Here is a 23,171-nt window from a genome sequence, read left to right on the forward strand (position 1 = left end):
AGCATAAATGGATGCACGGTTGCCCACCCAACAGCAAACCCCCCCCCACACACACAGTCCTTGTCCAAAAATGCAAAGCAGAAAAACTAGTTCTCCTTTCTTCAAACAGTATGAAGAATACAGCATGCCTTCACAAAAGAGGGATCTAAAATCTCCAATAAAATACAGTCCAGATGTTTTTTACTTCAGTACATGGCACTGATTAGATCAAACTTAATTATGGTCTCAAGTCCTCTGCCAGACCTATTGATGGCTGAACCCTGTTCACCTTCAAGCCCTAAGAATTGTAGCTGGAGCATTTAGAATTTGACAAATCCCTAGTCTATACATCAAGACAAATGAATTAACTTTGTCACTTTGATGTTATATGCTATGAAAATAAAATCCCTGCAAGCCCCTCCCATGTGGCCAACTGTTATTTTGTCCATGATAGGAAAATGTGTACAATACTCGTTAGGCTGCAATACAATCTTTGGGTTTGGAAATAAAAGATCTCTTACAAGATATTTGGATAGACAATATATCATAGAAGCCACTAAATACCACCACGGAGCTTTTCTTTCTGCTAGCTACTCAAATTTTCCACTCCCCTCTGTTGTTTACCAGCATCAGTTCTCAAATGAATATTCTGATTATGGCCATTTTTTACTGACAGTTTAAAATCAGAGGTCCTAGTGGGATCTTCTGCCATCTTCTCAGACATGCTCAGATCCCACTAAAATGTAATGAATTTATTGCTAAGCTGTGTGCGATAGTTTGCTTTAAAATAGCAAAGATTTCATCACTGCCAAAGGTGCATAATATATTCATAAATTAAAGATGCCAAGATATTATATTCTTGGTTTAATCCTTTATCCAAATGTAAGCAAATAATCTTTGTGCACGGAGTACTTTCACGAGTGGGCTACTTGTATATTGAGGCTAATAACTTCACATCTATTGTCTTAGTATCCCATAATACAAAGCACACACTCTTTCAGATGTGCATGATGCTATGAATTTATGAATTATGGGAAGTGGCCCTTCCCATAATGCTATACATTATGGGAAAGGCCACTACCCAGACCAGGTTTGACCTTTATTGAGATCTCATCAGTGGGAGCCAGACCCAGAAGAGACCAAGGTTGAAAATGCAGTATATATTTTCCGTAGACAAGTAGTCAAAAGGTGTCACACCTTATTATTAAAATACTCTGGATTATAGATAGATATTGAAAGTTTTTTCACTTGGTTATACTATAAATTAATGATGGGTAGTGGCCCTTCCCATAATGCATAGGCATTGTGGATGTCTGAAAGGGTGTGTGCTTATTATTATGGGACTAAGGCAATTGATGTGAAGTCATTAGTTTCTATATACAAGTAGCCCAGTTGTGAAGATACTTCATGCACAAATATTGCTTACATTTGGATAAAGGATTAAACCAAAAATATAATTTCTTGACACATTTAATTTATAGTATAACCAAATGAAAAACTTTCAACATAATATGTTCAGATTCACAAAGTTCTCTACAAGCTGTAGAAACACTTGTTTTTTCATATCAAATCCAACACATCCTCTGTCAGTTATGAAAGCTACATTCAAGTACAGCTTCTATAACTGATAACTCTTGATAATTGATGTAAACTATTTGAGAATATAATTGATAACCTCTATTGGATTCCAAGCCACATTGGAATTAAGGGAAATGAGGCTGCAGATATCAATGACCATCAGTTATATTTTAATTGACTGCCTACATTTCATTAACCCTTTGACATATAAATTATTTTTAAAGTTGGAACAAATAAAACTACTATTTATTTAATTCATGTGATTTATTTCATTAATTGTTACCTTATAAAGAATATTAATAATTTTGCAAGGTATGATACTTTTTGATGCACTTAGGTAAATGTAACAGTATCAAACATTTTTTACATTGCCATGTAGTCTCACTTCTTACATTATGCTTGGCACATACATGGCATCTCTTTGCTAGATGTTGCTTTTTATCAGTAGGGGGTATATGTTCAGGGAAATGTGCCCAATTTTTTGCCTGCAGTCTAATTGGGCAGTCCTTTTGTGATGGACGTCCACGGATACTATAATTAGTTAAAGATATATTTGACAACATATCTTCTGCTATGTTCAGATAGAAATTGACTATTGTTAGTTTTGATGTATTGGTAGTTTGGAATATCATTGTAAATACGATATCCGTCAAATAGAAAAATATTTTTTTGACTCATTTTTGCATAATTGGAAAACATTATGCAAAACTCATAACCTTTGATTCATTTTTGCATAATTGGAAAACAAGTAAGTAAGTAGTTGGTCTTGCCTATCGACACCACCCATTCCGCAATTGTATTCAAGAACACATTTAGGTTTTATTACTTTTTCTTCATCGCTCCTCTTACTTCTCCTTACTTTTCCTGTATCTACCATTTCTTCTTTTGAATGCTTTGTGCTTATCATGTAAACATCCTTCTTATTGCGCCAACGTAATGGCAAAATTCCTCGACAAGATAAAGTTTTTGATTCGCCTTTTTTATTTTATACGTCGTCAATTTCTTAGGCATATTCTTGCGATTTTTTTCTAACTGTCCCCACAACATTTGCTATTTTTTCTCAAGAAATAAAATAATAATTCTGGTGATGAATACCAGTTATCTAAAAATAATGTATATCCTTTTCCTAAAATAGGTTCGGCCAACTCCATGGCGACATTTTGAGATGCAGGTGTATCAATTCCAGGAATTTTATCCTTCCCTGTTTAAATTTTAAACTTTGAACAATATCCAGAGTCTGATTCACATCATAGCTTGTAAAATTTTATCCCAAATCGTGCTCGTTTGCTAGCAATGAACTGTACATAATTTAGTCGACCTCTATATTTCATAAGGGATTCGTCAATTACTACATTTTTATCTGGTGTATATAATTGCTGAAACTTATTTGGTTGTCGACTATATTTCGCACTTTACATATTTTGTCGTCTGTCTTTATTGTTTCATATCCACGAAATGGGGAAAATGAGATAGCCAAAAAGGTCTATGAGGCATAATTTTTGAATATATGGGTGTCTCGACCACAGCCCTCTTTGACCAATATGTCTATATTAGATTTTTTTACCTGTGACATAATTTTGCAGACATAATGCAAAATATGCCTGCAATTCGTCACTTGTTATTGGATACCATTCTTCAATCTTTTTAGTAATTCCTTGTTTATTGCTTGAGCCGCATATCTATTAGTTTCTGTAACTATCATGTCAAAGAAATCATCACAAAGTATTTGTTTCAAAAAAGAAAGAGGTGTCTGATTTGCACCAAATCTTAGCAAAGCAATTGCATTGATGCCAGGAATTTCCGTAAATGGTTTTATAATAGGAATATTTTCCTTTTCTTGCCAATTCCATTCATTTTCTGTTACATCAGAATCATTGTATAGACGATATCGATCTCAAACATTTACGAACATTGCCTCAAACCGAATTTCCACTGCTATTGTCGCTATTGTCACTTGACATGTCAAAAATGCCAACACTTTGATGATATAAATTTGTCTCGCTGTTTTTATCCAAACTGTCCTCTCCGCTTTCAATATTACTTTCGGCTAACATATTATAAATATTTGCAGACATATTAGGGACGATAATAAATTGCAACACAAACTAACTAGTGAATAGAGTTTATATGCATGTATATTCACTGCCTAACACCCTAAATTCATTTGAAATTGACGCGAACTTCGTAATGTCTGCGATATGTCAAAATCAATTTTGGTGCAATAAACAAAAGACTTGTCACAGATGTCTTTTGTATGTTAACAGGTTAATGAGCATGGTCACTATTTTAGCTGCATTCATAATATGTTTGAGTCCTGTACCCTCAAGCAGGTTTTGTGAGCTCACCAAGTTTCTCATTTGTTTATAAATTGTGCAGAAAAATCAATATTTTCCCCACACATTATTTACATTTACACTACACCATTTACATTATTTTATTTATACAATGTTATTTTTGCACATGGACTTTTAATACCTGGTTGCTTATATCCATGTTTTAAATTTTTTTATACTTGTTTTTTCACAGACCTTTTTTTTTACGCCTACCTTTTTATATGTTTTTATCTATATCCATTTCTCTTTTGTTTATTTATGAAGTTATTTTTAACTTGTATACTGCTTTGATTTTTCCTAGTGAAGTATGACTGCAGTTATCCTTGTGCCATAAAACACTAAACAAACAAACAAGCACTTTTGAAAAAGTAACTGAAGGGAGTATGCAAGAAAGGGATCATTTTTTAGGTGGTTTGTTCTCTGTATACAATCAAGAATTCTTAGAGAGGTTTTGGGTATATTTCCTCAGATGTTATCTTACTAATCTTACTAAACAATATTGTAATAACAATATTGTTATTGTTATATTTGCTAAACTGTTTTGTCATCATTATTATCTTAATAAACAATTTAAATTAATAAACAAAATAAATAGGCTGTTATATTTGAACAATAACAATCAAAGAAAGGAAGGAGCAGTGATAGAATTCAACACCAAACACAAAAATAAATTTCTTGAGTGGAAGACATTTTTGAGAAGAGTTATGTGAGAAAACTTCAAAATGGGGATATTGGACAATGAAACTTATTTGTGCCTGTGATCCCACAAAAGGTTCTCCTAAGGAAAAGTGGAGGGATTTTTAGAGTCATTAGAGCAGACAGCTGACAAAGAAAATAGAAAAAGTGATCCTTGTTGGAGTGATCTAAACAGCAGAGTAGGAAATGAATCCCACCAGTTATATACAAAAGTTTTTAAGAAAATTACGAGAAAAGGACAAGACTAATAATAAGTACCTGCTGGATTTCTGCTCAGGATACAGAGTAGTCATTACTAACACCATATTCTAACATAGAGATGCGCACATGTTCACATGGAAAGAAGACACAAGAAATAAAAGCCTCATCGATTGTGTTATTGTTGAGAGTGATATCTTCATTCTGATTCAGGATAACAAGGGTATACAGACGATATGAAATTGAAAGTGACCATCAGTTAGTTTTGAGTAGGATAAAAATGAACATCATAAGAAAGTTTTAAAAAGAAATAATTGAGCAATTTTGAAGGTAATCTGTACTTAACTATAACAAACATTATTAAAGTGAAAATGAAACAGTTTGAAAACAGTAGCCAAATCTTGAAGTCAGTGGCAAACTCTGAAAAAAAATTGGCTGATTCAGCTAGGAGGCATATCATAAAGTTCTCTACAAAAATAGAAAAATAAGAACACACGTCGTGGATACAAGACGTTAAAGAAGCAGTCTTGAAAAAGAAGAAAGTAGACTCAATGTTCCTAACAAATAAGTTGGCAGATGCCTGAAAGAATACAGAGAAAAATGTGAGCTAAGCTATGTAAAAGTAGCTAAACAAAAGTCATGAGAAGACTCCTCTAAGAATATAGAAGATAAATATCAGGAAGGTGGCAAAATCTTTTGGAAGCTATTGGAAGAGCTTGAGTAAAGTAAATCAGAAAAACAGAAGATAAGTATATTCTACATGTCTGAGTAATTACTTTGAAAATTATTAATTGAAGCAAGCAAGCGGTGACAGAACAGTAGTAGAAAAATTTCAAGAAAAATGTAAACAGGAGCACATATCAATAGTTAAGGTAGAAAATACCATCAAAAACCTGAAATGTGGAAAGGCAACTAGAGTAGATGATATTCAACCAGAAATGCTCAAATATGGAGGTATAAAAGTTTTGCAATGGCTACACTGCATAATTCAGAGGGCCTGGTTAGAAGGTTGAATTTTGGATGATTGGAGTAGAGCTCTCATAATTCAAAACTATAAAAAGGGAAATAAAGCAGAATTTGAGAGTTACAGAGAAATGAATTTCTCTACATATTCCTAGTAAGATTTATGCATGTATTCTTGAGAAATGGCTAAGAAACATTCCCAACAATCATACTAGACTGAGAATAATTGTGGAAGAGAAACATGGAGAAGAACAAACTGGGTCAGGATCAGATTTTCATTTTATGGCTTGAAAAATCATGGGAATATATAAGGATATGTACTTAAGTTTTGTAGACCTTGAAAAGGCATGTGAGAAGGTACCCAGAGAAGATCTTTTCAAAATACTACAGTTATGTTTTGGAGTAAATTGAACATTATCAGGTCATCCCAAAAGTAATGTTTTTTATATTGTACTTATTCAGATTGTCTGAGCTTTCTGAACATGAATCTTTAAAGCTTTATAGGTACTGCTAAGCACTGAGGCAACCTCGTTCTAAGGAATTCCACCTTGCATGAATATCATACATAAGTTATTGTTTAAATAATAACCTTTTATTACTATGGAGGTCACTGAAGAGCACATTAAGCACATCATGTTTTATGAGTTCAAAAAAAAAAAGCAACAATGCCGCTAGCACTGTAGAAAATGTGCAAGAAGTGTGTGGCAATAATGTTCTGAATGTGTGAATGTTTTAGCAATAGTTCCAGAAATTTCGACAAGGGAACTTTAGCTTGAAAGATTCCCCTTAAATAATGATAATGATATGTTGAAAGCTGCTATTGCAAGAAATGGCAATGCAATTGTTGAAGATTTAGCAAAAGATTTTAATTCATTGCCCATCAATTTTCCATTTGCAAGAACTTGAAAGAAATAGTGTCTAAGCTCAGCAAGTGGCTTCTTCACAAACTGACGAACAACAGTTGACTCGTTAACATCTGCACTGCTCTTCATTCTCGAGAGGTTTAATCTCCGTTTTTGAGTCATGTAGTCACCGATGATGAAAAGTGAATATTTTACATCGCCAATGACTTGATGTTAAGCACCAAAGACAATGGGTTCATTTACTGGAATAGGCTAAACTTCAGCCAAAACCAGACCTTCACCCTCAGAAGATTTTGTTAAGCATTTGGTGGGATGTGGCTGGTATTATATACTTTGAACAAAATCAAGCAATCACAGCTGAAGTATACTGTGAACAACTCGATCAATTGAATGAAAAACTGAAAGAAAAGAGTACTCTGGACAATCGAAAGGGTGTTGTTTTTCACCATGATAATGCACACCCTCATAGTGCAAGAATCACCTGTACCAAGATTGGGGAATTCGGCTGGAAAAAGCTTCCACATCCTCTGTATTCTCCTGATGTTGCACCTTCAGATTACCACTTATTTCGAAGTTTGTAACATTTCATTAATGAAAAACAATATGATATATTAGAGGCACTGAAATTGAGCCTATGTGACTTCTTTGCCTCCAAACCTCCCAAATTCTATAGAATGGCATTATGAAGCTTTGATAGCATTGGAAGAGCATTAGTGATTCAAATGAAGATTATATACTCGATTAAATTTACAAGTGGTTTATCTTTTATATCCTTTCAAAACTTAATGCTGAAAATGACATTACTTTTGGGATGACCTGATATATAAAGCATTACCATAGCCCAGTGTTTTTTGAGATCAGAATTTATGCTGTGAGAGAGCCATAGGTGTGCCATCTAATGTTAATGGTAAAAAATATTTTCATCCAAATTTCAGCACACTTTGCCTGATTATACAATTATATTTGTATTACCAGCTTTATGTAACATTGGTTTGTTTTGCTGCAAATGCTAAACTAAAATGCAACAATCGATCACCAGTAATACGACAGTGATTATGGCATCAAGTACTGCAGTCAGTGTAGTGTAAACTGTTAAATGCTATAAATTTGTAATTAAAATGTGCATCCAGCATTAAGAACTCAGGTATGCTCTGACAGAAATTTGTCAAGTGTGCTGCTGTCCAAAAAAGTTTGAGAACCAATGCCGTAGTCTATATTTAAATGGTAAGTCAACAGTAGAACTGAAGGAAATACAGAAAGATGGTTCGATGGTAAAATGTGCACCCCTTGAGGGTACATATCAGGAAATTGATGACATTGGTACCCCAAAAATGAATGAGAACAGTGTTCTCAGGTTTGGTGGATACGAGGTTTATAAAGTGATGAGTATGTGAGAAGTACTGCTCTGAATGAAAAAGAACACAAAGTGTTTTAGAGGCTGAGGAGTGTTTTTTAAAAGCTGGAGATTATACTTATTGCAGAAAACAGTACTGGGACATTATTAAAAGAAAGAGGGAGTAAAGTAGGATCTTTCTTCTGATAGTATTGGACTTCACCATATCACCAAAAATGAATGAGAACAGTGTTCTTAGGTTTGGTGGATACAAGGTTTATAAAGTGATGAGTATGTGAGAAGTACCGCTCTGAATGAAAAAGAACACAAAGTGTTTTAGAGGCTGAGGAGTGTTTTTTAAAAGCTGGAGATTATACTTATTGCAGAAAACAGTACTGGGACATTATTAAAAGAAAGAGGGAGTGAAGTAGGATCTTTCTTCTGATAGTATTGGACTTCACCATATTATCTTCACCCTACTTGAGAATTGTGAGGAGATTAGGATTTATGTCATTGGTTATGGAAGATCTTGAAGCTTGTATTATTTGAGTACTACAAGGTTTCTAAAATGAAGAAGAGGAATGGGGAGTACTGTCATCAGCAAAGCTATGGATAGGATTTCAAGTCAGAAAAGGTCATTGATGTATGGGAGGAAAATCATTTGCAATAGTACATAATGGAAATGGGGAGTACTGTCATCACAAAACTGGATAGCATTTGAAGTCAGAGAGAAGGTCATATGGGAGGAAGCTTATGAACAGTAGTACAGAACTCAGGATAATGCAGCATTAATAAAGAAAATCTAATGAGAATAAATCATCCCATGACATGCAATGAAAGACCAGAGAAGAAACCAGCAATCTAATTGTAAGGGCTGGAGAAAGATAATAAGATAGTTACTTACTAAGCATACCTTGATGCAAGCGACAATCAAATGTCTTAGAAATATCAAGAATCACATGAGATTCTCCAAATCTGTCCATGGCCTGTGACCAAAGGTGGACACAGGCCATGGACAGTAAGCAAGGAACTCTGCTGTAGAATGAAAATGAAAAAAAATTCATATAATCAGTAATTAACTTTTGTATCTCCAAGTAGTGAAGAAGATGGTTGATGACATCTATTACTTTTGAGATTATTGAGGTGAGGGCAGTAAAATAATAGTTTGGTTGCCTTTTATCACCCTTTTAAAAGATGCATAACACCTTTATTGCTGTCGAATAGATGCCAAATGAGAATGACAATTCAGGGTGGTCTTGTTAATTCTGGAGCACAAATTCTTAGCCTAACTGAAGTGATACCATCTGGACCAGGAGACTTATTAGTATTAAGTCTGTTTGAGTATTTTTCTGATGTCTTGATGAAAGATCAGAGGATGCATGTTATTGTGGGTAACATGCATCCTCTGATCTGCCACAAGGCAAGAGAAGAATTCTTGCCTTGTGGTAAGTAAAGCAAGAATTGAAAGACATGACTGATACCAAGAGGTCTGCCTTATCTTTAGGAGATGTCACCACTCTTCCATCATTGAGAAAGAGAGAGGTGAAACATGGTGGAGCAGAAATTTTGCCTAATAGACTTTGTGGAGGGATTTGCCCAACTATATTAGTCTAGAATAGTTACAAACTATAGCAATTCTTTTTTAGAGTAAAGAGTAACTGTATTTCTGATCTTATCTTGTATTTTGCTGAATCTTTTCTGTGTATATTTGCAACAGATTAGTAGGATAAAACTAGTTGGGCTATTTAAAATAATATGCATAGTTTACTCTTTTTTTGTTGTTGTCGTTGTTTCTTTCATATTCAATTTTAAATATATTTGTTAATTTGAGATAATATACACAGTTTACTCTTTTTTTTTTGTTGTTGTTTCTTTCATATGCAATTTTAAATATGCTTGTTATATTTAAATAAATAAATAAAATTCTTGGTGATGCCAAATATTTCTAGGGTATTCCATTTCCTAGCCAGGAAACCTCTGCAGTAGATGTTGTACTACAGTTTGCTATAAATAAACTTGGATTTCTTCCTTGTGACATAGTAATTTTTGCTTGGTCCATTGGAGGTTATACAGCAACATGGGCTGCTATGAATTATCCTGACATAAGAGGCCTAGTGAGTATTAATTGTTCCAAGAATTTTTTTTATTCTTTAGTGAGAGATATTCTCTAAACCTATTGTTTGAATATAGCATGATCAAATAATCTGAACCTCTTTCTTTGTACTGTATTTATAATTCTAGAATCAAAACTCCTCTCCTCTGTTTCTCTTTCCCAACAAACCATAATGCCAGCTGAAAATGCACCATATTTAAACTTAGCTTTTGGAATTAAGAGTTACTTTTAAAGATACAAGTAAAAAGTAAATTTGTTATTCAGTTATCCATCCTTCAATTAATCGACCTTTGATTAGCTTAGTCTCTCAACCTGCTTCTGGCATAGTGTTACCTAACAGTGCCTTGAGTTAACTGACCCTTCAGTTATCCATTCAAATTGATTTCCTGTTGTGGTCAAATAATTGATAGATTACTGTAATTCGTGCTTGTGTTGTTTATGATTATTCCATAATGTTAGATCTGCAGAAGATTATTAGAGTTTGATACCAGTTACTGAAGGAACTTTTTCTAGGTCTTTCCATCTGGTTCCAAAGTTATTTTATCCATGACCTAGTCAGATAAGGTTTTTAATCCTGCAACTTAAAAAAATATCTACCATATAGATATTTATTACCCAGATACCATCTTCTGATCTGTCCTTTGACTGAGTTCTCACTTTCTCTCTGATCAGTCATTGCATGCCATGGTGGATTGTTTCCTCTCATCAGATCCTATCAATGCCAGGGTACCTGTCATTCGTAGAGTGAAGTATGTGTGCTTCAGCCCACACTCTTTCTCCTATACATTAATAAACCTCTATTTATTTATTATACGCATACATTCACAAGAATATAATAATTTTATTATTGCAAATATTTCAACCAGAAACTAACTGGTTATCATTAGTGCATCAGCATAATCACAAAGTGGAGCTACAACAAAGAATATTAATCCTATTTACAGAGCTGAGCCATGTGCCAGATTGTCACCTAGTGGGTGGTTACACTAAAATAAGATTACAATTAAGGCCTAAATTTGAAATAAAATTAAATTACATAATGAAATGACAGCATTATAATTAAATTTAAAAAAATGTAAAATAATTTTTAAATTAAAAACTGGAGGGGGGGGGATTATTACTTGACATTTATAAGGAGACTCTCCCAAATCTTGGCAATAGAGAGTCGTTCCAATTTAAATTTGGGCTGTGTAGAAGTGTTTCAGCACTCTCTTTAAATAACCACTTAAACCTGCACCAATGTAAAAGGAGACTATTGGACTACAGGATACCATGGTCATTGTTCATTCCATGCTGAGCAAGGTCAGATTATTATTAAGAGATACCTCCAGGGAGTCAGGAACTCATCGAGGAAGGCCATATACTACACACACACACCAGCTATCATACTTATTCTTGAATTCATTCACACTGCTTGCATCTACCATGTCTAATGACAATCCATTCCAATCATGCATCATGCTATAAGAATAAATTCTAGCCCCCCCCCCCCCCCCTTCTTAGTGGTATTCATTTTCAGCTTCCAAGGATGCCCTCTTATCTTTTCCCCACCCTCCATAAATTGAAAAATTCCATCAATTGAAATCCTGCATGACCCTTTCAGAAGTTTGTAAGTCTCAATCATATCACCCCTCTTCCTCCTGTTTGCTAGTGTCTGCAGTCTACAAATTCTCGAGCTGTCTTCATAATCAGTATTCCACAATTCTGATATCATTTTTAACACTCTCCTTTGCACTCTCTCCAATATATCAGAATCACATCGTAAACCAGGAGACCAGATCTGTGCATAATAGTCCAAGTGAGGTCTTATCAAGGCCTTGTAAAGAGGCAAAATGACATCCTTATCTTTGCATGTGAATGTTTGTTTCAGCATTGCAATTATCTTTTGAGCTGTACTTGCAATCTTTGCTACATGGCCCCCTGAACTTCAACTTCCTATCTGCTGACACCCCAAGATCAATAGCACGATCAGTTTCTTCTAGCATAATCCCACCAATATAATAAGGCATTGGGTATCTGATCATGCGAAAGTGCATTATTTACATTTACTGATATTGGGGGTGCTTAAGGGTCAAAGCTGTATAACTGAGAGGAGACCTCCACATAGTCTTTAAAGGAATGCGGAGAACCGACCAGGGGTTCTGACCTAATGTCCAATCCTCACCTTCTCGTTGTGCACCCTGTTGGGTATCTCCTTTGATACTGAACGAACGAGGATGGGCTGGCAATTTGGGATTTAGCCGACCAAATTGTATTCTTATTGGTTAAACCAAAATAAAAAAATGATGGTACAACATGACAAACTTTCATGCCGGCTGGGGCGTCGCCCGGTTAAACAAGGACCCCGTTGTTTTCGACAGGGAACCAGGGCGAACAGCGAAAAGTCAGCTACTGGAACAAATCTGAAAACAAACCCCAACTCAACATCACCAGAGTTAAAGATCGGTACTATCAACGTAAGAAGCCTGAATGGCAAAGAAATGGAGCTAGCTGAGGAATTAGATAAGTACCAGATCGACATAATAGGGTGACTGAAACAAAAATGACCAAAACTGGTGAGTTCTTTCTGAGCAATAAATACAAAATGTTATATTCAGGCAATGACAATCAAGGAAAAGAAGGAGTAGCCATAGTATTCAACACAAAATACGAGGCTAATCTTCTTGAATGGCAGTCAGTCTCAAGTAGAGTAATGTGGCCAAATATGAGAATGGGGAACTGGACGAAAATGAGACTTATTTGTGCCTATGGTCCTACAGAAGGTTCTACTAAGGTAGAAGTGGATGAATTTTTTGACACTTTAGAAAAAGCAACTGACACAATGAAAAAGGAAAAGCTGGTCCTTGTTGGGGATCTAAATAGCAGAGTAGGAAATGATTGTGAGACATACAAAAATATTTTGGGAAAATTTAGAGAAAAGAGCAAAGCTAATAATAATGGCAAATATCTGTTGGATTTCTGCTCAGGACATGGACTGGTTATTACTAACACCATGTTCCAACATAAAAATGTGCCCAAATTCACATGGAGAGAAGAGGCTAGGAATAAGAAAAGTCTCATTGACTATGTTATTGTTGATAGTGATGTTTTCTCCCTGGTGCAGGACACCAGAGTGTACAGAGGATTTGAAATTGGAAGTGATCACTATTTAGTCTTGACCAGGATAAAATTGAATTTCATATTGAAAAGAATAACATGTAAGAAAGTTTTAAAGTGAATAAAAGTTGAGCAGCTCTCAGATGTGAACTGTAGACTAAAATACAGAAAGATTATTGAAAAGAAAATGAAAGAGTTTGATAACAGGAATCAAACCTTGGAGATTCAGTGGCAGACTCTGAAGAAAACATTGATTGATTCTGCCAGAGAGGCATGTGGTGAGGTTGTGTGCAAGGATAAAAAAATTAGAACTCCCTGGTGGACACAGGAAGTTACAGAGGCAGTGAATTAAAAGAAGAAAGAATATCAAAAGTTCCTGGCAAATAAGTCAGCTTTTACTCTTACGGAATACAGAGACAAATGTAAGAAAGCTAAACAGTGTGTAAAACTAGCTAAACAAAAGTCATGGGAGGACTTTGGCAAGAATATAGAAAATAAATATCAAGAAGGTGGCAAAATATTCTGGAGGTTGTTGAAGAAGCTTAGGAATGGAGGAAAGAGTGCTGTAAAAGGAGTTAGAGATGATAAACGTCACATGAAAACAGGAGAAAAAGATATCCTTCAAGTATGGAGTAAATACTTTGAAAAACTGCTAAATGAAACAAGCAGTGATGACAGCACAGTGATAAAAAACACTGACCAGGCATGCAGTCAGGAATACATATCCATACTTGAAGTAGAAAAAGCCATCAAAGGCTTGAAATGTGGAAAGGCAGCAGGAGTAGATGATATTCGACCAGAAATGCTGAAGTATGGTGGTATAAAAGTCTTACAGTGGCTGCACTGCATAGTTCAGAAAGCCTGGACAGAGGGACGAATTCCCGATGATTGGAGTAGAGCTCTCATAGTACCCATATATAAAAAGGGAAATAAAACTGAATGTGAGAATTACAGAGGTATTTCCCTACTGAGTGTTCCTGGCAAGTATACTTGAGAAACGGTTGAGATTCAACAAGCTGGATTCAGGCCAAATAGAGGCTGTCAGGATCAGATCTTCACTTTACGACAAATAGTCGAGAAAGCATGGGAATATAACAAAGATCTGTATTTAAGTTTTGTCGATTTGGAAAAGGCATATGTCAAGGTGCCAAGAGAAAAGCTGTTCAATACGCTGCAGTTAGATGGTGTCAATGGGGCATTATATCAAGCAATACTTAGTCTTTATTTGAGTTGTAAGTCAGCAGTTAGAATTGAAGGAAGTACAGGAAGATGGTTTAATGTTAAATCTGGTGTGAGACAAGGATGTACATTATCCCCTCTGTTATTCATTATCTATATGGATCACATTATGAAGGAAAATGGTATTAAACCTGATATCAAACTTGGAGATGTTAATGTCAGCTCTTTGCTTTATGCGGATGATATTATACTTCTAAATAAATCCGCTACAAGTCTGTAAGATTCTCTGACTAAATTGAATAGCTGTTGTAATAGATATGGTATGAATGTCAGCAATAAAAAGACAAAGACAATGAAAATAAGCAGAATCATTGAAAATGTCAACTGTGTTGTGAGTGGAGAACCTGTGGAACAAGTAAAACATTTCAGCTACTTAGGCACGATTTTTACTGAAGATGGTAAATTAAATATAGAAATAGACAAACAGAATCAGCAAAGCTGGTAAGGTGGGAAGTCAATTGAATAAATTCATATGGAATAAGAGAGAAATTAGTCGGAACACTAAATTAGCTGTATACAAGACAGTGTTCAAACCAGTTTTAACTTATGGATCTGAGAGCTGGGTCAGAAGTAAAACACTTGACCAAAGACTAGAGACCGCAGATATGAGAGTCCTGAGAAAGATTAGAGGCGTGAACAGATGGTATCAATGGCAATATCATATTAAAAATGAGGATATTAGGAAAGAACTTGACATTGTCAGCATCCAGGAATGCGTTAGCAGAGCTAATCTCAGGTGGTATGGTCACTTAAATAGAATGGGAGAGGAAAGATTAGCAAAACCAAGTGTTCTCTACCAGGTTGGCAGGAAAATGACCCAGAGGAAGACCAAGATATAGCTGGATGGATACGGTACAAAGTGCCTTAGACGATAGAAATATAAGATCTGATAATATTGGAATCTTGACAAGTAACAGACTGATTTGGAGGAAAATTGTAGATAGGAAGTTAGTAATGATGTAATTTTTGCATGTAGTACTGTCATATCCTGTACACCCCTTGAGGGTACATGGCAGGAATTTGATGATGATGATGATATTGAATTGACTTTCATTTTTCCATGCCCACAATTCTAGCCTATTCCAATCATTCTGCAGGTACTACATATCAATAGCATTCCTGATTGCCATGCCTTTCTTTGCATCATCAGCAAATAGCTGTATGTCACCTGTCAAATCCTTCTCAATATTATTAATGTACAGATTGAATAACAGTGGACCAAGGACTGATCCTTGTGGTACACCACTAGTTTCTTTAAATCTTGCAGACTCACATCCCCCGTATACTACTTTTTGATATCTGTCAGTCAGCCATCCTTTTATCCATGCTAATATTTTATAATCCAAACCCATATTCTCCAATTTATGCAACAGTTTTCCATTTTATATTCTGTCAAAAGCCTTAGCAAAGTCCAAAAGAATCATGGTGTATCCATTCCCCTTGTCTAGTTCAATGGTAACATTGTTATAGAATCTGAGCAAGTTGCTAAAACATGACCTTCCCATGCTGTTCATTGCAAAGTAGAGATTCACTGTCCACCCATTTCTGAATGTCAACCCTAACCAATTTTTCCAAAATCTTCACAACAACTTCTGAGATATTGATTTGTCGATAGTTGGATGCATTGGTCTTTGCACCATCCTTGTGCAATGGGATTACCATACATTCTTTCCATTCCTGCAGAATCTTCCCTGTTCTGAGACTAATATTAAACAGCCTGGTCGAAGGAATAACCAGTTCAGCTGAACTGACTATTCGGTTTGTGTAACAGCTCTAATATCTCCTCTTCATGCACATGAGTTTCTTCATCCAGTGAAGAGATAGCAGTGAACTCAATGTTGCATACACCAGGTTGATAGCTTTTAGCAAAATGGGCACTTTAGTTGAGCCACCTCACCTCTTTTGCATCTGTCACCCTCATACCATCTGCATTCAGAAGAGATTCTTTCATATTCATTCTTTCTTTCTTTTACTTGCAGCATATCAATAGAATTCTCGTTAGTTGTCTTTAGCTTACACATCCAGTTTCCTTTCACTCATACTTTTAAAGTATATAGGTCTCTTAGTGGTGTTGGTTTCAGGATGCCCGAAACCAACACCACTAAGAGACCTGTATACTTTGACTGGTATTGCACTCCCTTCAATTCGAAGATCTGCCTTCTCAGCTGTTGAAAGACGCAGACAAATTAATGATGAGCGCTAACCACTATTTGGCCAGACTTTAGTTCCTCATGTCTTCTCTAGTTGGAGGAAATACCATCTAGATCCCTAGCCAGTAAATGGCTTTTGTTACCTAGTGAAACACCACCAGCATGCATTGGAGATCCAAAATGGCTATTGCCATGTTTGGTTCCTAGACCAAAGTTTCTAGTTTCTGCCCTCCCCACATAACCTCTTCCAGCTAAACCCCAGCCCATGCCGGCCTGGTTTGCTGAGTGGTTAGCATACCCACTCTCCAACCAATAGGTCGCAGGTTCGAATTCCACTGTGGGTATGGATGCTTGTGATGGTTTTTAGGTGGAAGATGAATTTTGTTGCCCTGTGTGAGACCACTGCCCCTCTTATTAGATTCCTGAAGTGGCTGAAAAAGTTCCATGTTTGGTCTCTAGAGCAGAGTTTCTGGACTATTAAAAATAAACAAGAAATTACAAAAATATATATATAAAATTGACAAAAATGAAAAAAAAAAAAAAAATCCTTGCCCACCCACAGTACAAATGTACTGTAGTTTTAGTAATAACCTTTCGTGGGTGGTAACCACATAAAATGCTGTAGAGAGCATCCAATCATGAGTACAGCAATAAAACAGTTCACAAGTTAGCATCTACATAGTAGACAACCCAGTGGTAACACATTAGGAAGTTTCCTGATCAGTTAGCAATAATTCTGTTGACACTTACTTTGTCCACTTTGCTTGGAAAGAGTTAGTTCAAGTGGTATTTGTTGGGGGGGGGGGGGAAATCAAGGTTCCACAGTGGACCAAAGACTTGGTGTTTAGTGTTCTTTCTATGTGGGAGGTGTGCCTGTGGTTCTTTTATTCTCCCCATATGCCCATACCCACTTACTCCTTAGTATTAATCAACTATCTAAGCCAACATAAATTTCATTAACAAAACAGATTTCAAAACAGTCTTCCTCTAAAGTAATGCAAAAATAAATAAAACCTGAATCCAAAATAATCCAAACAAATATATCATAAAAACAACAAAAACCCATTCTAATAAGTGGGAAGTTCAACATCTTTTGATGCCTGATGCAGTTCTTACTGTTTTTCATCATCCCCTTTCTATCCATTGCCAGAAAGGGATAACAGAAAATTCCCTTCCTCCCTTTTTTTTCTAACTCCTGCAGATTTTCTTTACATCATCTACCCTGTCTTCTGGGTTATTCCTTCTGTTTATGTAGTCCATTCAATGTGGAGAGGGCAAAAACTGGATACTTTGGTCTCAGAACTAAACATGGCAAAAGCCACTTTGGATCTGCAATGAAGCTGGTGGTGTCTCACTGGGTAACAAGGTTTGATCTTTATGCTATAATCTAGTCCTGCAAAATATGTCCAAAAAAAAGGTTTATTTTTTTCTAATTATTTTCTTCATTAGACTCTCTTTCCAATTTACTTTTCTGTAGAGTTCTTTGTTCATTACCTTTTTCATCAATAGAAATCAGAAAACGTTTCTACTGAATGTTCTTTCAGATATGCTATTTGCCTTATGGATCTTTGACCACTATTCACGTGTCATAGAAATTGAGAATTGCTTTACTTTTTCATATCTTGTCCATTACCTATAAGCATACTTTTGCTCTAATTATCTGAGTACTTTACTGTCTAAAACAGGGCTGTCCAACCTTAAGTAATCCAAAGGCTGCATCCAGAATAATAAATACAGTACATATACATGTATTAAATTACTTGGAGAGTCTTACCATTAGTTAGGTTTAACAAGCACTTTGAAAATTTCATAAGAAAGAAAAGGCATGGTGCTTATAAAAGTTTTTGTTGAAACAGTAGACAAGAAACAATAATTGTTTATTTCATTTTAGCGAGAGCTCTGCAGTAGTTCAGCATCATTTACTAAAGTGCCTCTATCAATTTCGATGCTTGTAGTTGCCAATCGCAGTAAATTTGCAAGAGAATTATCTATCAATGAACATTCTGTACTTTGATTTAATGAATTTCATCATTGAAAAAGCGCTTTCGCTATACTCGAGCATTGAGCACATCTTGAGTCCAAAGTTTCTCAATTTGTAACAAAACAGCGTAAGAACGCTTTTTTGACACATCTATTATTTTAGAAACATGTGAGTATATAGTGATGTAAAAGCACTAAATAAAATTACCAACATCAAGGTTTTCGATTAGTAATAGAATTAAAATATCTAGTACACATTTGATTCAAATTGTTATTTTATTTTTTAGCTCACAGGCAGGCTGCACAAAATCTCACTGCGGACTGCATCTGACCTGCGGGCCGTGCTTTGGACAGCCCTGGTCTAAATCATTAAACTCTTGCTTACAGCTCATGCCTATTGAGTCTTTATTTACTTCATCCTCTTAATCCCCATGTCATCATTTTAGTTTTTTCATTAGGGGTGCTTAAGGGTCAAAGCTGTAGTATAACTGAGAGGAGACCTCCACATACCTTTAAAGGTATGCGGAGAACCGACCGGGGCTTCTGACCTAATGTCCAATCCTCACCTTCTTGTGGTGCACCCTGTTGGTTATCTACTTTGATACTGAACGAACGAGGATGGGCTGGCAATTTGGGATTTAGCCGACCAAATTGTATTCTTATTGGTTAAACCAAAATAAAAAATGATGGTACGACATGACAAAATTTCATGCCTGCTGGGGCATTGCCCAGTTAAACAAGGCCCCCGTTGTTTTCGCCAGGGCGAACAGCAAAAAGTCAGCTACTGGAACAAATCTGAAAACAAACCCCAACTCAACATCACCAGAGTTAAAGATCGGTACTATCAACATAAGAAGCCTGAATGGCAAAGAAATGGAGCTAGCTGAGGAATTAGATAAGTACCAGATCGACATAATAGGAGTGACTGAAACAAAAAAGACAAAAACTGGTGAGATCTTTCTGAGCAATAAATACAAAATGTTATATTCAGGCAATGACAATCAAGGAAAAGAAGGAGTAGCCATAGTATTCAACACAAAATACGAGGCTAATCTTCTTGAATTGCAGTCAGTCTCAAATAGAGTAATTTGGGCAAATATGAGAATGGGGAACTGGACAATGAGATTTATATGTGCCTATGGTCCCACAGAAGGTTCTACTAAGGTAGAAAGTGGAAGAATTTTTCAGGCTCTAGAGAAAGCTGCTGACACAATGAAAAAGGAAAAGTTGGTCCTTGTTGGGGATCTAAATAGCAGAGTAGGAAGTGATTGTCAGACATACAAAAATGTTTTGGGAAAATTTGGAGAAAAGAGCAAAGCTAATAATAATGGCAAATATCTGTTGGATTTCTGCTCAGGACATGGACTGGTTATTACTAACACTATGTTCCAACATAAAAACATGCACAAATTCACATGGAGAGAAGAGGCTAGGAATAAGAAAAGTCTCATTGACTATGTTATTGTTGATAGTGATGTTTTCTCCCTGGTACAGAACACCAGAGTGTACAGAGGATTTGAAATTGGAAGTGATCACTATTTAGTCTTGACCAGGATAAAATTGAATTTCATATTGAAAAGAATAACATGTAAGAAAGTTTTAAAGCGAATAAAAGTTGAGCAGCTCTCAGATGCGAACTGTAGACTAAAATACACAAAGATTATTGAAGAAAAAATGAAAGAGTTTGAGAACAGGAATCAAACCTTGGAGATTCATTGGCAAACTCTGAAGAAAACATTGATTGATTCTGCCAGAGAGACATGTGTTGAGGTTGTCTGCAAGGATAAAAAAATCAGAACTTCCTGGTGGACACAGGAAGTTAAAGATACAGTGAAGGAAAAGAAGAAAGCATATGAAAAGTTCCTGTCAAATAAGTCAGCTTGTGCTCTTAGAGAATATAGAGACAAATGCAAAAATGCTAAACACTGTGTAAAACTTGCTAGACAAAAGTCATGGGAGGACTTTGGCAAGAATATAGAAAATAGATATCAAGAAGGTGGCAAAATATTCTGGAGGTTGTTGAAGGCGCTTAGGAATGGAGGAAAGAGTGCTGTAAAAGGAGTTAGAGATGATAAAGGTCACATGAAAACGGGAGAAAAAGATATCCTTGAAGTATGGAGTAATTACTTTGAAAAACTGCTAAATGAAACAAGCAGTGATGACAGCACAGTGGTAAAAAACACTGACCAGGCATGCAGCCAGGAATACATATCCATACTTGAATTAGAAAAAGTCATCAAAGTCTTGAAATGTGGAAAGGCAGCAGGAGTAGATGATATTTGACCAGAAATGCTGAAGTATGGTGGTTAAGAGTCTTACAGTGGCTGCACTGCATAGTTCAGAAAGCCTGGACAGAGGGACGAATTCCCAATGATTGGAGTAGAGCTCTTATAATAAAAAAGGAAAATAAAACTGAATGTGAGAATTAGAGGTATTTCCCTACGGAGTATTCCTGGCAGATTTATGAAAGTATACGTGAGAAACGGTTGAGAAGAATTGTGCAGGAAAAGCTTGGTGAAGAACAAGCTGGATTCAAGCCAAATAGAGGCTGTCAGGATCAGATCTTCACTTTACGACAAATAGTCGAGAAAGCATGGGAATATAACAAAGATCTGTATTTAAGTTTTGTCGATTTGGAAAAGGCATATGACAAGGTGCCAAGAGAAAAGCTGTTCAATACGCTGCAGTTAGATGGTGTCAATGGGGCGTTATATCAAGCAATACTTAGTCTTTATTTGAGTTGTAAGTCAGCAGTTAGAATTGAAGGAAGTACAGGAAGATGGTTTAATGTTAAATCTGGTGTGAGACAAGGATGTACATTATCCCCTCTGTTATTCATTATCTATATGGATCGCATTATGGAGGAAAGTGGTATTAAACATGATATCAAAATTGGAGATGTTGATGTCAGCTCTTAGCTTTATGCGCACGATGTTATACTTCTAAATAAATCCGCTACAAGTCTGCAAGATTCTCTGACTAAATTGAATAGCTGTTGTAATAGATATGATATGAAGGTCAGCAATAAAAAGACAATGAAAATAGCCAGAATCATTGAAAATGTCAACTGTGTTATGAATGGAGAACCCCTGTGGAACAAGTAAAACATTTCAGCTACTTAGGAATGATTTTTCTGAAGATGGTAAATTTAATATAGAAATAGGCAACAGAATCAGCAAAGCTGGTATGGTGGGAAGTCAATTGAATAAATTCATATGGAATAAGAGAGAAATTAGTTGGAACACTAAATTAGCTTTATACAAGACAGTGTTCAAACCAGTTTTAACTTATGGATCTGAGAGCTGGGTCAGAAGTAAAACACTTGACCAAAGACTAGAGACAGCAGATATGAGAGTCCTGAGAAAGATTATAGGCGTGAACAGATGGCATCAATGGCAATATCATATTAAAAACGAGGATATTGGGAAAGAACTTGACATTGTCAGCATCCAGGAATGCGTTAGCAGAGCTAATCTCAGGTGGTATGGTCACTTAAATAGAATGGGCGAAGAAAGATTAGCAAAACAAATGTTATCTGCCAGGTTGGCATCAAAACAACCCATAGGAAGGCCAAGATATAGGTGGATTGATACAGTACAAAGTGCCTTAGACAGTAGAAATATAAGATCTGATAATGTTGGAGTCTTGACAAGTAACAGACTGATTTGGAAGAAAATTGTACATAGAAAGTTAGTAATAATGTAATTTTTTTCATGTAGTACTATCATATCCTGTACATGACAGGAATTTGATGATGATCATCATTATACATTATCAATCCATCTCTTTCTTTCTTTGGTTATCCGTAACACTACCCTTTTTAGTTCTTTAATGATGATGTTATTTGCAAATCTTAGATTATTGGTTTGCATACTTAGAACTGAAATTTCTCCTTGTATTTTATTTTATCCATTGTTCTTTCCCAAATTATCATCATGAAAGTGCTCAAGCATATTGAGTCTCCTTGTCTTATTCCTATCATTATTCAGAATTCATGCCCATCGAGTCTTTATTTGCTTCATCCTCTTCAATCCTGTTTTTTTTTCTTTTCTTTTTTTTTTAACAATTTCTCTCAGCAGCCTCTGCATTATCATTAATATTTTATAACAGATATCAGGTTATTGTCCACTCTATAAGATTTGAGTAATAGCCCATGCTGCTATCTGACCCTGTCAAATGCTTGCTGAAAAGCAACAAAGCAGACATTAACTTTTTTTTTTTTTTTTTACACAGCTTTCTTTATGATTAATCTTAACATTAATATTTGGTGCTGTACTCTCATCTGAATCTAGTTTGCTTGTCATCTAGATTTTCATCTGTTTGTTATCATAAGTAGTGTACCCAGATAACTTGTTAGGATTGTTGCAATTTTTGTTATATTCTACTTACTCTTTTCATCATCATCAAATTCCTGATATGTATCCTTTGGTGTGTACTGGGTAATTATGATAGTACTACATAAAAAGTTGATTGGAATTTTAATACTATAGATGCGAACACAGATTGATAAGAAAAATTATTTATTAACTTAAACGCTAATATTTCGCTGGTATTATTTCCAGCATCCTCAGAGCATACAAACAAAGTTTGTTATGCTCACGAGACAACCGCAATCCGATGTAACAGTTGGACTAGTTTGAGTAATTGTAG

The 23,171-nt window shown here is 35.6% G+C and overlaps 1 protein-coding gene across 2 annotated transcripts in view; it reads left to right on the forward strand.

The window, feature by feature from the left end:
• LOC150103921 (phosphatidylserine lipase ABHD16A) overlaps nt 1-23,171 on the forward strand; it is a 304,831-nt gene that overhangs the window by 172,994 nt on the left and 108,666 nt on the right. For both annotated transcript variants that reach the window (XM_090396602.1, XM_090396603.1), the window contains one exon: nt 9,893-10,057. In XM_090396602.1, the coding sequence (XP_090252728.1) occupies nt 9,893-10,057 (165 nt within the window). The remainder of the gene's footprint in view (nt 1-9,892; nt 10,058-23,171) is intronic.

This window comes from Typopeltis vanoorti, chromosome 8 (assembly GCF_054136105.1).
Source record: "Typopeltis vanoorti isolate ZY-2024b chromosome 8, IOZ_Tvanoo_1.0, whole genome shotgun sequence".
Taxonomy (NCBI): domain Eukaryota; kingdom Metazoa; phylum Arthropoda; class Arachnida; order Uropygi; family Thelyphonidae; genus Typopeltis; species Typopeltis vanoorti.